Source organism: Chrysoperla carnea, chromosome 1, assembly GCF_905475395.1.
Source record: "Chrysoperla carnea chromosome 1, inChrCarn1.1, whole genome shotgun sequence".
Classification (NCBI taxonomy): Eukaryota; Metazoa; Arthropoda; class Insecta; order Neuroptera; family Chrysopidae; genus Chrysoperla; species Chrysoperla carnea.
The window spans coordinates 110,086,623-110,104,133 of record NC_058337.1 but is presented as its reverse complement, the minus strand read 5'-3'; the positions used below and the strand labels follow the sequence as shown (position 1 = coordinate 110,104,133).

Sequence of the window (17,511 nt, the reverse complement as noted above, 5' to 3'; positions counted from 1 at the left end):
GAAAAATATAAGACTAATGTAAACACTCATGTTGATAAAAAATGACTACACAAAAGTAATGAATTTGAGTTGGCAGGAAGGGGACATTCTTTTTAATCCAATGCCAGAATACAAATCCGGGGAGACGATGATAGAGAGCATCTTACTTACAAGAATTTTCGTGTTTAGAAAACTGTAGAACCAGCATAAAACAAGTGAAAACAAACAATTGACTGAGTTAATTGTTGAAATACCATGTATAGGCAGTGTTGATAACTCTGTCACATTTCACATACATACATATCTGACATATTTAACTGATATTCTCATATAATGCGCAAGTGTTGATGCGCAATCGTTTGTTTTTTTTTGACGTCATGTAAATAACAAAAGATATTCACTTTGATATTCCTATATTAATACATACTATAAAATTTGTACGTAATTAACGCCCTCGTGGGTAAACAGTGATGTTTACAAAAAAATGTTTCAAACAAAAGTTGTTTATTTTTTTGTAAGGAACATTTTTTACATTTAAACTTTTATTCTATCTCTAACGGTTTACAAGATGGGTACTACGGACCCATGACCCAATTGACCCATGTTGCTCATTTACGAACTTGACCTCACTTTTTACGTCCTAAGCACGCTGTAAAAATTTCAGCTTGATATCTCTTTTCGTTTTTGAGTAGTCGTGACCACAGACGGCCGGACAACCGGAAATGGATTAATTAGGTAATTTTATGAACTCCTATTCCAATTTTTTTTTTGTAGCATCAATATTTTTAGGCGTTACAAACTTGGGACTAAACTTATAATACTATGTATATTTCATATATACATGGTATAAAAACGAAAATATCTAAAGAACTATTTAAGAATAAAAATGTGTATGTTGATAGGCACTCAGGCTATCAGTTTCTTTTGCAACATAGTACATAATTATAAAAAAACTTTTAAAAAAACGATTTCAAAAAAAAACTACTCCAAAACAAATTAATTTGCACTAAATAGTAAAAAAATAACGATAGTATAATGTAACTACCATTATTGTTATTTTTGGAGTGGGAAACAACTGGGACAGAACAGTTTGCTACATTTACTTGGCTGACTCCAAAAATATCAGTAATTGTAACTTACTAAATTATATTATCGTTATTTGGATCGGTTTTTTTTTAACATTTTTTTGTTTTGTGCTTTTTAGTGACTCTGAAGTACACTAACTAATTTGTCACTTAAAAAAAAATAATCGAAATCGGTTGGCGTGAGTTATTCGTCCATTTGTCGCACACATACATAATGCAAGTGCAAGACTTATAAGGTTTTCTCATGGATGTTATTGTCAAAACTGATAAATATAAAAATCGATTTACCCAGTCGAAAGTTATGAGGTAACAAACATAAAAAAATACAGTCGAATTGAGAACCGTCTCCTTTTTTGAATTCGGTTAAAAATTAGACTTGCCGCCTACATTTCTCTTCTACTTATTCTATCAATATCCTTATTTTTTCTATGTATACTAATTAGTTTTCTTGTTAATTGTATGGTTAATTATATTTATTCGATGTGTTGATGATGTAATTAGTTAAATAAATAAACATTGTAAATACATACCTATATGGTATAACACATCAGTACGTCCTTTGTACTTTTGAAATGCTTGATTTGTTGGTGCGAAAATTGTCACATGTCGATGTAGTAATGATATATTTGCTATAGGACTTGCTTCCAGCAACGAATAAAACTGTAACAAAAATAAAATTACAATTAAAAATGTCTTATGTTTAATAGATAAGTTTTATTGATCTTAAAAAGGTATCCAATCAAAAAATAGGTGTCATTTATAGGTATGAAGCCATTATAAAGCTTGTTTTGTATGGACGTAGTCCTTACGAAGCTGTGTTTTCGAAGTTTTGGTCTCGATATTTTGATGGGAACGTCAGTTTTAAATTGATGAACTGCTTTTTTTCTGATTCTCGGTCAACAAATTGGAGTTGATAAGTCGATAAGACTAAAATTTGCAATTTCCACAATTAGAAATAGAAGATAGAAACTCCACAATTTCTAAGTGTGGAATCGTGAACACTTTGCTTTGTTTAGTGTCTAACAAAGTTCGAAAATGTAGAATAATCGACTACATTCTTATTGGAATCATAAAAAAGCCCCAATGTTAAGCTTTTGGGGTAATCATGCTATGCCTCTCTTAATAACGCTCAGTATTGGACAAAAGGACAATATTCCCACAAATTTTACGACTGGTAGCAAATAAGTCTAAAAATGCCCGGTAGCTTTGCAAGATCTATTTTAAAATGCAAGATCTTTTTTCAACCATGAAACTATATTTTATACTAAAAATATACAATTTAATTTCAAAAGTTCAGTCGTTCGACTAAATTTATATGTATATCTATTTAAATAAAGTATAAATCGTTACAATTTCGTAGTCTTTAAGACACTATTTCTAACAACATCAGATGAACGCATTTTTTGAATCCTTCGAATGGAAGAATATGGGCAAATTTCTCCACTAACATGTTTATATAATTATGTTTTAATAAATTGTTATTGAGTTTTTTCAATTCTAGTTAAATGACATATTTTACTAAAACCTCTTAAAAAGCATGATTGATGAATTGTGTTTTTTGCAATGAGCTTATATTTTACATTCACCTACAACCTCATTTTACATTCACCAGAGTTCGTTTCAATACCAACAGTTGTAATCAACAAAAGTATATCCGCCAACACAATATGTAAATTGATAGGTTAAACGATAATAAGGTTTTAAAGGTATAACGGATCAAAAATCAAGCACACTTTATCATCAATTTATTTTTAAATTAATCACTACTACTTTAAAGTTCAACCTAATAACGTCAAAATTTGTTATTAACAGACTGGAAAATATAAATATTGTAGGATGATCAGACTCAAATTTGAGATAGAGTACTTAATCAAGAAATTTCACCTTGTGAAACTTGATAGCAGAGGTCTTGTGAAACTTGATAACATTCATATCAAAAACCTGAGAGGAAGTGAGAACAGTTCATCGCCAATCTTCGATTGGGGAGAGGGAGAAATTTCATCAATCGTAGGGTTTCAAAAATCGATTCTAAAAGTAAAAATTATGGAATGAATAACTTATAGACAAGTCTCTAGCCAGAAAAACGTGCCAAAAAAATATATAGCTCTGATAATTCTCCTTCACGTTAACATCGAATAATTCAATTTAATGATTGTTTTGTTACGTAAACTGGATCTTGACACCGTTTATGCCGTCGATAAAATCGCAAACATTTATGCGAAAGTGTATATATAAAATTCATGGTCCTTTTTCGAATCCGTTTTAAGTTAAATGAACAACTCATACATGATTTAACAATCAAATGATTTAACAGACAAAGATGACTCTCTGATATTAAGGGAAAAAATTTGTCGATCGTTATATTTCGCACTAAGAGTGAATTATCGAAGTAAGCTAGAAAAGTTTTTTGAAAGGATTCTAACTATTGATGTGAATGGAGTGCCGATCCATTTTTGGGGCTAGGGAACGCTCTATTCGTAGTTTAACGTTGGTAAAACTAATTATCTAAATTTGGTACTATCATAAAAGCGGGCTTAAATTAACTTACAAACTTTGTGGCAGTCCATTTTTAAAATGCAATCCAACCACATGCGTGTGAAAGTGAATTTAATAACAACCTGAAATAAACCGCACTCTATTAATGTCCTTACGAATAACAAAGTGTGTGGTTACTCTTAAAACTTGAAAACTTTTCCCTTGTATGTTTATTTATACTTTTAAAATTTGCTTAAAGCAATGTTTTTTTTTGAACAAGTATAACATTATAGTATAAAGTACTTAAATGTATTTTTTCAATTTAAAAATTGTGATTCGAATAACAATACAAAACAATGTTTATTCTAAATTTGTTTCCCAACTTTACATTAAAAAAAATCGTGAGGCGCAGATCTCTATCTATGGTCATATTTTCCCCTTATAGTCATATTTTTATACCATGTATAGGTATATGAAATATTTCATAGTATATTAAGTTTAGTCCCAAGTTTGTAACGCTTAAAAATATTGATGCTACGAACAAAATTTTGGTATAGGTGTACATAAAATCACCTAATTAGTCCATTTTCGGTTGTCTGTCTGTCAACACGATATCTCAAAGACGAAAAAAGACATCAAGCGGAAACAGTTTTATAGCGTGCTCAGGGCGCAAAAAGTGTGCTCGAGTTCGTAAATGAGCGACATAGGTCAATTGGGTTTTGGGTCCGTAGTTCCTTCCTTGTAATGTAAAAAATGTTTCCTATAAAAAAATAAACAACTTTGGTTTGAAACATTTTTTTGTAAACCTCACTGTTTAACCCCGAGGGCGCAAATCAGGTGCAAATTTTATAATATATATATTATGGAAATATCAGTTATGAATGTGTGGCTATCTAAAAGTGGATATCTTTCTTTACTTACATGACGCCCAAAAACAAACAATTGCGTTATCAACATTGTCTATACATGGTATTTCAACAATGAACTCAGTCAATTGTTTGTTTTCACTTGTATTATTAGATTTATATTTTACTGAAGGGTGGGAAAGGCTCATTTTAAATAAATAGGGTTGCCGGTGAAGCTTAAGATATAGAAAGGGACAGATATCCCTGTTTTTATAAAACATTTTCATCACTTCCCGTTGACCTTCGATATATTAGTCTACATTTTCGGGTAAGAGATTAAAGAATACCTCTTCTGTACTCTCAAAAGTATTGTACTCTCAAAAAAATTGTAAAAAATAAAGTAATAAATTATATTTTAAAAAAAAAAATAACGAATTGAACTAAACAATTTAAATTAAAAAATATAAAAATTCATTGAGACGTATGATGAAACAGGAAAAAAGTTTTAAAATTATTTTGAAATTATTATAGAAAAGTTACTTGATAAAAGAAAAGCTTTTAACGGAATAAAAAAATTAACATGATTTTTGTAAAACAAGTAAAGAATATCTTTCAAAGTAAAATATAAATAAATATTGATAATAAGTATTTATTGCCCCCGATAGATATATTGGAAGTTTTGTAATGCATGATTGAACACTAACTAATAGTCATAGTTCCAACGGAGTGCACAAAAATGATAAGTTTTCTGCCCAGCTGGCAGACTTACGAATAAAACAGTATGTTTTTTTTCTTAGGTAATTTACCTACAGAAAAATATACGATGAAAAGAAACTACATTCATTCTCAACGACTTCAAAAACCGCAGGGAGACAATTTCTGAGGTGAAATGCAGAATTTTCAAAATTTTTTTATCATTGACACTTCTAGGGGTAGTTTTAATGGGGTTGAAACCATCCTCAATTGCTTTTTGACCTTGAATTTGTGAGCAGCAAACAAAAAAGCTCCACAAGAGACGATTTCTGCGGCAAAATTTCGAATTGAATAAAGTTTTTGTCTATCACTTCCAGGGGTAGTTTTAATGGTATTGCAACCGTATTCAGTTGCTTTTTAACCATGAATTCATGATCACGGACCTCAAAAATACTCGGGAGACGATTTTGGAGGTGAAATATTGATTTATTTTCACTTTTACTATTTTTAGTGTTTTGGGGATGGGAAAACTACCCTAATTTTCTCAGTTTTTTTGTAATGCCAAGTTTAGTGCGGCCGAATGTTCCTAGAGGTCTAAAGAACACGTACACAAAAAATTTTTGAAATCGGACCTGTTCCACCACTTTTCCACATTTTCCGGCTTATTAAGTGTAACAATAACAAGAGAAAAGAAATTTTAATAAAACCAAAAATAAATTTTTTAAGAAGTTAAAAATAAATATCCCAAAAATGTATGTTGTAATATAATTTCATTTTCTTGAAGTAGAAGAATAAAACTATTTCTTTAGAATTATTCGAAATATGTCGAAATATGTTACTGCAGAAGAAAAATATTCAATTAATATGAGAAAAAGAAAATTAATTATAAAATTTCTTTTCTTATAACTAAAAGAATGAAAATGATAACATTAAAACATTTTTATAGGTTTTTCAACGTGATATTATATACTAAAAGTTATTTTGTTCTATATAGTGGTGGTCTAAGTTAAAACAGCATGGCTTCGTCATATAGAAAAGGACGTTAAAATAATGACTTAAATACACTTATATCCGGGAAAACTTATATTTCTAGATATCATGTCTTGAAATTTTAGCTAAAAACAGCTGCTTTAAAATATTGGAATTCTACAAGAAAGAGGCATTGTATTTTCAATGCAATCAGTTAGTCAGTGGGCGCTAGAAATTTTTGTTCTCGAAACGGAGTGATTGTACATCTCTAACGTGAATATTGCCAGGCAACTTAGAAATACTCATAAAAATTTCTTTTTACTTCCAAAGTTTCATATCGTGTAGCTAGAAAAAGACCGGTTTTCCGGTAGTAAATACATGGAGAAATTACCATTATTTCAACGTTACCAACTATTTGATAAGGCCCTGCTCTTAAACATGGCCCACTCTGTATGATAAAAGTTATTTTAATCATATATATTAAGTGTAGGCGTTCCGTTAACCAAATACAGTTATCGATTTCACGATATATCTGAATATTGCGTAGGATTTTATTACATTGAAAGTTCAAACAGTTTCAAACAAATATATGTGTATCAATAAAAGACCATTTATTGTTATATTCTTGAAAATCAATTTGTACAGTCTTTCAATTAAAATTTTAATAAATAATTAAAAAAATAATTTTATGATTGGTGTATGGCTACCAGTTTTTTTATTCTCAAAATTTTTCGGCCTTGCTTCATAGAAAAAATAAATATCAATTCAATTCATACAATTTTAATATCGAAGATATGGGAATATTTATTTTGCAAGGTGCCGTTATATTAATTAAAATTTGAGTATAAGGATATTCACGAGATACCAATTTCTAAACCCCCAATTCTTGTTGTTCTGCCTCCATGATGCTTCAGGTAGATGTAAGATTTTTAAAAAGTTCCCATTTTCATCAAAATAGGAAAGGAGTCCATTATAGTTCATAATTTTACAATACAGTTTTTGTACAATTGGTTCGTCCGTTTAGAAGCTACGATGCCACGAGCGAATCGACCTGACATGATTATATGTCATAGTTTTCTTTATGTTTATAATTGAATAATATTTCAGAAAAATACTATTTTACTGAAGTGATGGAGAGGCAACTTTACTACGTCGTTTATGTTAAAAATTTTACTTGCATGGTTGTGTGAGCTCATTAAAACACTCTTAAGACTTTAAAACTGTCAAAAATAATTAATGAGTGTCGAGAATTGATTAAACTAAACTTAAAAGGTCTATTGTAACACGTCAAATACTACCTTGCAAAATTTTTTACTGGAAAAATATCTGGTACATAGTGTATATTAACTGAAATTTTATCAGGTAAAGTAATAATAATACGATCCACATGGGATACTGAGTACACATTTTTATATTCTAAATATAAATATATGTATTTCATTATTTAAATAAAAGTTTATTAAAACAAATATAAACTTAATATAAAAAATAAACTGCTTATTTTTTATATAAAATAAATTTTTGTTTTTTAATATTTAATAATATATACAATTATTATTGTAATTATATATTTTTAATGATATCAAATTTTAATGATGGTTTTTAATAGGAGTGCTTATTGAATAAAATTGAATATTTAAATTTTAATTTCGTTCTGTCATTTGCATTTTGTGAAAAATTGAAAGTATTAATTTATTTATATTATAATTGGAACTATGTCTCTTATCGAACGTTATCGTTCAAATTCGTTTGCTGATTGAAAAATAAAACCAAAAAATTGTGACCAAAAACCGACAATTTCACCTAGGTCACCTAAGAAACTGAAATTTTTTTCAAGCGATTCATGAATTTTGAAAATATGCATAATATTAAATTTTCTGTCTAAACTTTACGACTAGATTAATCAGAAGTTAAAGATAATAGAGATCATTTAAAGTGAGTACAAGAAAATTTTATGTTAGGTCATAATAATTGTCCTAATCAAACCAAATGTAAGTAATGTACGTACATATTGGGTTGAGTACTAAATCAGAAGTATGTCTTTTTGAAACTAATATTACAATTAATTCATATAGTAAAAAGTAAAAGAAGCGATAAAATTAATGTAATAAGGTAAAAGCTCGTGCTACAAATGTAGGAAGTTACGAAAGGAACACAGTTCCTACAGGGTATCCCACGATACCTCTCGTTTTATACATTACCACAAGTTTGAATTCAACTTGATGTTGCAAACTTTCAGCTCTTGGTGTGCAAAAAAAAAAATAATTTGAAGTTTTTTTTTTTTTTTTTTTACTTCAAACAAAATAATTCAACTGCGAGCTACTACATATTAATACTGAATTTTAATTTAAAGAAATATATTCATCGTACAATAAAAAAAATTAATTTTCCTAAGAGACACTGTTTTTAAGTGGTAGATTCAAGTGGCTATAATAAATTATTTTATACTAGAGTGATACCAACCCGCTTCGCTGATTTCAAAAGTAAAGATTGATAAAGATTGCTCTCGCTTAGCTTCTTTCTATTACACTCGAAATAATGGTAAGGATTGTTTCACACAGGTAAAATCTATGTATGGTTTTCTATTTTTTTAAATGTGTAATAGTCAAATGACTACTTTTACAGAAATCTGTAATTTATGGTAATGTAAAATTAAATTAATTTTTAAATTTTTGTTTTTTTTTATTAATATATCTTTATAAATTATATAAATTATATCTCATGTGTTATTCTAAAGTATGAGCTATATTGCTGTTTCATTAAAAACCATTCGCTAGTTTTAGCGTGAAAGCGTAACAAACAAACAAATAAACACGCTTACTTTCGCATTATAATATTTAGAGAAGAGATACACCACTCATTTATTTTCATTCTCAAAATGGGAATAATTTGATGAACCATATCGTGAAAGGGATTATAATAAAAAATTTACAAGCATACATTTTTTAATTTAAAAAATTTTAATAATAAAATTTAAAAAAAAAAAAAAGATAAATTACAAAAATAAAATTTTATTCATTATTATTAGTATTATATTTTTCACAATGTATTTAATTCCACAGCACAAAGTAAACATCACGTTTGATGATCACGTGATTTGTAAACGTGATTAAATAGTAATTTATAAATTATATTAAGCTATATTCAAATGTTTTATCATATCCTATAGGATGAATCCTTGACAAACATTCATGCAGTCATGATATCGTTTTCAGGATGATGCAAATATGATGTGCACAGTATTGAGAGACTTAATGTAAAAAAGAGAGACGGAGAATTAATTTCTGTGTATTTTCTTTCAAAGCATAAGTGTTCTCCGCTTTGAATCCCCTTTCAGAGAATAAAGTTGAATTTCAAATGCCATAAAATTTGTTCCTCGGCGATTTTACTTATGCAATGGTACGAAAAATAGCTACGTTTTCGAGAGTTTTTTTTTTTTTTTTTTTTTAAACGGCTGAATTCATTTCTTTCATTGGTGAATTAAGACAGGGAAAGAGTATATCTCGCATCGGAGAGCAATTGCATTAACTAATACTAAATCATATTAAAATTGTATTCATTCTAAATGATTCGGGAACTTTTCTTGCCTAACTATTATATTTTTGGGAAAACATGCTAGTAAACACAATAATCGCAACCGTCCTAGTTGCCAGGTGTACTTCATCAATACAGCCGCCTGAAAATCGACTTTTTCGTTATTCTTACCATAAGTTTGAGTACCTACAGCAGAATATCACTGCAATTTGAAGTAACATGTTATCAGAAGATAATATTTTTTGATGATAAAATCATATAACAAGTCATAGGCTACAAACTCTATTTGTCTGTTTTTGTATCTGTTCGTGGCTTTATTTCACTGAACAATTTTTTTGAGCTACACGGTAAAAAATAGGTAAAACCCTGAAACAATTCATTATATATTCAAGTCATTAATATAAAATGCGTCAAATTAAATTATATTTTTAATTAATTTCGTTATTATTAATATTATTATATTTTATTAATAATAAGATTTGTAATTTATTTATGTAAATTTTGTTATAAATCTATCTCACAGAGTAAAGAGCTTCTGTACATTGTTACAAGAAAACAATAGCTTACGTATTACAGTACAATAATTTGTAAAACGATTGTGTGATTGTCATAAAATTATAGAAAGATAAAGTTTAAATTTTATATGTTTTCAATATGTCTGCCATTGATAGATATCCAAAATTTGTACTGGATGTTGCCGACAAGTGTGCGATTTTCAAAACGCTGTAGAATAAAACTTATTGATTTTGAAGTTTTTGATCCTTTTTACCTAGTTGGAAAAGTCAACGGAAATAGAAACAACTTTTTTCCTGACTTTACCAAAACAGTATCAAGAAAGAGAGAATTGTACCAGAATTATCGATCAGTTGAAGTTTTAAAAGAACGAAACTGAAATTAGGGGGTTTAAATTCTGAGAAATGTGATGAATAGACTAGCCACTTGGTAATTTTTACATATAATTTAACAAATTTAAATGTTAAAAAGACAATTTACAAAATTTAGTTCAAAATACAATTTATAATTCATGTGAAACTAAAATCTATGTAATTATCTTCTTCCAACACTTTTTATATTTTTTGTGGTGGTTGAAGAAACAAATTGGACACATTGATAAGTTTTTATTTTACCACCTTTTCAAAATCGCGAAATCCTTTGCTTCATTATTTTAACAGAAAGATAAGATATGATCTTTTTATAAATGCTGTAATTGAATATAAAGGAATAAATAATAATTACTTTTACGGTTTTATCATAAAATTATTTCGGATTTCAATAAATATTTTAATCATGAAAATAATGGTATTTTTCATTGGAGGTAGCGGTATTATCAAAATAAACGGTCCGAAACATCGGACAAGACTTTATTATATTATAAAATTGATATATTATTCTTGTAATATTTTTATTAAAAGCAGCCAATTGTAAGAATTATTTAAAAAAATTTATTTATTGGATTTAATATAATATTAAGACGGATGTAGTTTGGTAAGGGTGAGGTTAAGCAAAGATTACCAAGTTACAAAAGTTACTTAAAAAGACATTTTAAATAATATTTGATCAATTTTGGGTAGGGTTGATTTAGGCACTTTTGAAGATTTCATCCCCTCCAGCTCCACGGCTCCAGGGGAGTTATATCAAACCTAGTATCTTGTTGATACAAACCCTAATAACAAGTTTCACTCCTGTCCCCTCAGCCTCTCCCTAGAAAATCCCATTTTCCTGTATTTGGAAAAGTTTTTGCTGGGATTTGGGCCTTCTCGAATTTTCCTGGAAATGTAGCCTATACCAATCCTAGAAACACCTTAAGGTCTAGCCTTGTGTCAAGTTTAATCGAAATCGTTAGAGCCATTTCTGAGAAAACCCCAAAAAAAAGGTTTTCCCCTAGGGTGTGGGCCTTCTCGAATTTTCCCGGATATGTGGGTTATACCAATCCTAGGAACACCTTAAGGTCTAGCCTTGTGCCCAGTTTAATCGAAATCGTTAGAGCCGTCTTTGAGAAAACCCAAAAAAAAGTTTTTTCCAAGAGTGTGGGCCTTCTCGAATTTTCCCGGATATGTGGCTTACACCAATCCTAGGAACACCTTAAGGTCTAGCCTTGTGCCCAGTTTAATCGAAATTGAGAAAACCCTAAAAATCCTGTTTTGGCCTAGAGGGAAGTACCCTTAAAAAAAGCCTAGGGAAAAAATGAAAAAATCGTCTGGAATTTTGACCAAACTGAACCTACGAACCTATGTAGTTTGAGAAAAATCGCTTGAAAATTGAAGGCTCTAGCTTGGTAATAGACATACCGACATACCGACGGACGCAACATTTTTTAAAAACCACTTTTTTGGAATCAGGGACCCTCAAAACGTGTATTTCCGTTGAAACCCCGATATCGTTTTTTTTTCGATCACAATACTTTATTATATTTATAATATAATAATAAAGTAATAAATTTACCTGAAAACTGTCTAATTTTTTGTCGAACAATTGGATTTTTTAATAATTCAAGGCTGATTTGTATTGAAATGCCCTATGATTTTTTCATTATTTTATTAAAATTATGTAAATTAAAAAAAAAAAACAAAATAAATTTTACTGACAAATTTAAACTTTTATTTAGCAGTTTTCGATAAGCGATGAACAATTTTTCTATTTTTATAATTCATAAGAAGAGTAATGACTTTTTGTAGTGCGCTTCGAAACTCCAATTATTGCGAAATGTGGATCAATATTCGAAGGGAGAGATTTTCACGTGACTAACGTATTGAAAAATTCATTTTTCATTGCTTCCACAATTTTGTCAGTGTTGCAATATTTATTAAATTATATCTACGGCAATATCTGCGAAACTATATGCATAGAGGCTGCAAGAGAAAAATGGGTTGGAATCAAGTAGTAAAAGTTTTTACCAATCGAAAGTATGAAATTGGATATTCTTAAGAATACAAATATTGAAACAAGGTCAAGGAATTGTCAGTTTAAATATAGTTAATTAATTATCATCACGATTTACTTAAATTTAATACTGAAGTCAATCATTTAGTAAGAGAAGTTGGCTATTTTTGTGACTTTCTTTATGGTAAATGCGACAAAAGGTCAAAGGACCATCGTAGAGAATATTATACTTTGTTCATCATGCAAAACGTTATGAATATATCGGGTAAATTACCCGAAATGTAAATAGAAAAAAGTTGCTATTAATTATTTATTATTTTTTAAGTCAAATACTTATAGTAAAATATTACTGGAGCAAATAATTTCAAATACAAGAATATTACAAAAGAAGAATGGCTAAAAATGTTTTTTATGATTTCTATTTATTTTCTGTTACATCGCCTGTTACTCAAAGCTGAATGCGAAGGATTTTTTGATTGATTTTATTTTAATAATTCATTTAATAAATCAAATAAGTAAAAAAAGTAATAACGAATGAGATTACAAAAATACAAAATGATTTATTAAATGTTTTGTTGTGCCCTAAATTTTATGTAGCACAATATTTACAAATATAATAATAATTGAAGGTATTCTTTACATACAGGGTAATTTACAGTTGTTGTTAATAGCTGTAGACTAAGGCACACATTATTAAAAATACTTATTAGCAAATACTCATGAGCATTATTAGTATCTGATAATGTGTGGCGGTCGGGTTAAAAAAGTACGGGATAAAGTGTCATCTTAGCACCGGTAGAAATAGTCTGTTGTTAGGTCAAAGGCCTGCCTAATGGCTTACAACTTTCCCTATTCCTTTTACCTTGCGCATCCACAGGCCGCCTGCACATTTAACAATTTCGACTCTCCAATGTTATCTAGCGCCCCCTTTTTTGAAATTATAGGGGGTCCATGGAAAGCGAAAGAATTCATCAAAATAAAGAAAAGTTTCCATAAAGTGTAAGCATGTCTTGTACAAAACAAAAAACGCACAAATGAAATACGAAACCGCAGAAATTTACAGAAATAACCATTACAGAGGAAAAAAACGAATATGGGGAACGTATGAGACAATTAGTGAATCACAACAATTGCAAGAGAAAATTACGAGAAAGACAAACCTTTCATTGCCACTGTTTAACTACCCAAGACTGATTATATTAAGAATAAGGTTTAAAATAAAAAACTTTTATTGTAATTAAACTTTTCCTAATGGTTTATAAAGTAGTGTCTAGGTATAACTCACCTCTCTTTAAAGATATTAACGGTCCTAAAGGTAAAATTTTTGCTTACAAATAATAAAATAGTATTTTTGAAACAAATATTATCTGGAAGATACGATTCAAATTCCGATTACAAGAGGTTCCAATGAGCCTAATAAAATACGGGTCTTTGTAATTCATAGACTATTCCCACCTGAGTGTTTACTCAATCAAACCTAGATCGAGATACAATAAATATAGCCTACCATTATTTTCCAGTGTTTCTTTACTAAAACCAAGCGATTTTCATTGGAAAAACATTCAATTATACAATAATTTACCTATTAATTTAAGCTTAATTGTTATAGAGTAAAAGCTTATTGAAGAAAGTTTAATGCCTATCAAAAGTCAATAAAAGAAAATAATAACTTTTATAATGAAACGATCATTATTACAAAAAAATAAATGTAACAATGTTACCTAATAAGGAAAAATCAATACAAAAATATGTGAGGAAACTTCTTTTTTTGTGTGTGAGTGAAAATTGATTTTCTATTAAAAAGTAGAACAACACATACCAACAACCATTTTATACATCGAAGTCGAGTCGGAGAGTCAACTCAAGTTATTTATTTATTTGGTGGTTTGCTCAATAGTGAACAATGTTTGTTTTAAGTAGAACGAAAATGGATGGAAATCGAATTGAATAGATGGTTTATAGAAACAATAAGACTAAGTGAGATGGATATATGGTATTTTATATACGTATATACTATTAAGTTTATTATGGAAAGAGGTCATGGCATTCGTCCAGTGACAACAGAGCGTCAGTATGCCGCGTCATGACGCCGCACCATGACGTCACATTTTATATTTACTATATATGTGTATCAGTAGAAATTACAGAAGGTTGCAAAAGAGCAATGCCCAAGTATCAATATTTAAATATAAGGATTCAACTCTAGAATTATCAAGCCGTGGATAGAGACCCTTGAGGTCCACACGAATAACTTCCCAGTAATATTGCAATATTCTTTGTAAGATATTTCGGAGAAATTAACCTTTACAGAGTACTTGGAAAGCTCTGTTTTTAAGGACCTGAAGGAAAGAGTTTACCATTAACTCCTTAGCACCCTATCGTACTAACACGTACCATTTTTTGTTCTTTTATTTTATCAAACTATGAAAAATTACAAATAAGATATCCTTGGATAACTTGGTTGGTATGCATACAACCTTTTATAGTTGATAAAAATATAAATTAAAATAAGTCATGACAATGAGTACTCATCAAAGATAAACTAATCGCTTTAAATTATTATATCTGGCAGATTTTCAAAAAAAGGACGATCATGTGAAGATTATCTACAGATCCAAGGGTTAGGAACAAAAAATAATTTTATCAGCGATTACATGATGCTTACATTAAGTTTGTCTTCATTTTTAAACACCCGGTATAGTATGCTATCTTGTAAACAATAAAATGTTACTGCAGAAATTCGACTAAATTCGTCTTATTTCTCAATGTAAGTGTCCTTTCATGTTTCTGTCGAATTTCTAGAGAAAATGTGAAATGTGATCATCCTTTTTATACCTTAAAAATATATTATACCCATTAAAAGTTTTGTAATTTTCGAAGTTTCAAATTATAAAACATAATTATAATTGACATGCAAAGACTACATTTTGTCTGAAAAAAAAAAATATTTTACCCAAAAAAAAAAAAATGTGAAAAATTGATATTGAATTTAAATTTATTGAATAATTTCCTTGAATCTAAATTTATTTTCGTAGACTAGTTCAAAGACGAGACCCATTGTTACAAGAAATTTCTAGCTTTCAAAAATGTGGACGTTTATTGTGTGTTAATACAAAACTGAAAGTGATCAATACATCGCATATGAGTTAGTAATTTAATTTGAATTTAAAAACCAATTCCAGAAAGGGCCGATAATCTGATACACATAGACTGGCTATCTCTTCTCAAAACATGTAAAAATATCGACGCTCTTTATTAGTTTTGTTTCAGTTATGTATTTTTATGGAAGATATAAAACGGCATCAATCATTAAATTGACGAGATAAACGTAATTGAGAATAATCGTAGGAGTTGAATAATTGATGATTGTTCAGAACAGAGAGCCAACCTATTTCTCGGGCTAAGGAATTTATGTATTAATTTTTTTGGTTTGATAAGCTAAATTACAAATTTTTTTAAATTTATTATTACACCATGATATGTGTGACTATACCAAAATTTCTCGTTTATTTAACACGTGTGAGTAATATAAGGTCATAATAAAAATACTCACGTTTTCAATTTAGTGAAATATATTAAATACAATTTTTAATATGTTGGTCAAATCCATACTCGTGTTTCAAAGTATAAGCCACACCAGACTCGTGAGTACAAAACAAAGGCTGGGCATATACGTAACGGTATAACGGTATGACCTGTGGGGTTAAACCTGCACAGGTATTCGGGATAGGTATACCTGTTCAAAGTGTCTTGAATTGTTGCTGTACAGCTTGTACCCACTTCAGCCCAAATACATTCAATCGCAGAAGGTGTAAGAAAATTTGTTATTTCAGGATTCATGAGCATAGAACCTTTAAATTTTCTACTTTGGGATGGGCATTGTTTTAGTTTAATAAATATGGCATACCTTAAAGTTTACTCAAATAGATTCTATTAAACTGTTTCTCCTCTTCAATAAAAACCTTCCCATGTCTACCTTTATTCATAGAGCTAAGAAAAAAGAAGACGACACAAAAGGCGAATTACAACAGCATTTAGTACAGAAAAACCCGATTATATTTTCAATTGAATAAAACGAAAGATACATTGACTGTTTATATCAATAAAAGCAGAAAAAAAAATTACTGACTTGATTTAATTAAACGTTGTTGAATACAAAGGCAATCAGAGTTTGTCGTTTTTATTTCGATTTACGTAAACATTTAATTAGTTTCGAAAAACTTTTTATATTATAAGGGGTCTCTATAACTAATAGAAACTTGTTGTAGTGTTAATTTAATCAGTTACTTTATTTGTCATTAAGGATGCATTACGAGGGTAAAAATAGAAGTTTAATTATAATAGAATGTTTAATCATACAGTTCAAGTGTAACGGAATTATTGGCATGTCTAATATTATGCAATAAAATGAATTTTCCCGTTTGCTACAACTGTTCACTAGGAAAACACTAGTAGGAAAATAGGTACGGCTTTTACATTCTATAAAAAACAAGTTTTTAGTCTTGAATGCACAATAGTAAAAGAGCCGGATTATTGTCGATGTCGATATTAGCAAATATTCCTGTAATGGGTTGGTTAAAAAATATGATCGAGATCACTTTGAATAAAAATATTTTTTTCGAAAACTTGTAAACGTTATTTTTTTATCGATATTTCCTCAATCATTTACCACCGTATTTGCAATAAAATTATCTTTATTTAGATATAGTACAGTGAATGATGTCACAAAAATCGGCTAATAAAGGAAAATGCAAGAAATCTCTTGTATCTTGCTAAAACATCTTGGAATGTTTTTTTTAGGTGTCAAATGTCATTAGTAACGTCTATTTGTTAATAAACAATAAATTTTTAAACCAAAGCAACGATCAATGATAATGTTCAATTAAAAAATCAGTAATCAAGCAACTTGTATGACGTAAATGTTAAGTGTTTGTCAAATAATAGAAAACTATACGTAATTCATATTGCCTATTTATTAATTTTGTAACTCAACTCAACATTAACGGTTCCATTTAATTATCAATTTATTGTTTATTAACAAATTGAAACAT

The 17,511-nt window shown here is 29.1% G+C and overlaps 1 protein-coding gene across 6 annotated transcripts in view; it reads right to left on the bottom strand.

The window, feature by feature from the left end:
* The window catches only part of LOC123296626 (fasciclin-1), a 451,184-nt gene that overhangs the window by 74,210 nt on the left and 359,463 nt on the right, over positions 1-17,511 (bottom strand). For all 6 annotated transcript variants that reach the window (XM_044878184.1, XM_044878224.1, XM_044878200.1 and 3 more), the window contains exon 2: positions 1,595-1,724. In XM_044878184.1, the coding sequence (XP_044734119.1) occupies positions 1,595-1,724 (130 nt within the window). The remainder of the gene's footprint in view (positions 1-1,594; positions 1,725-17,511) is intronic.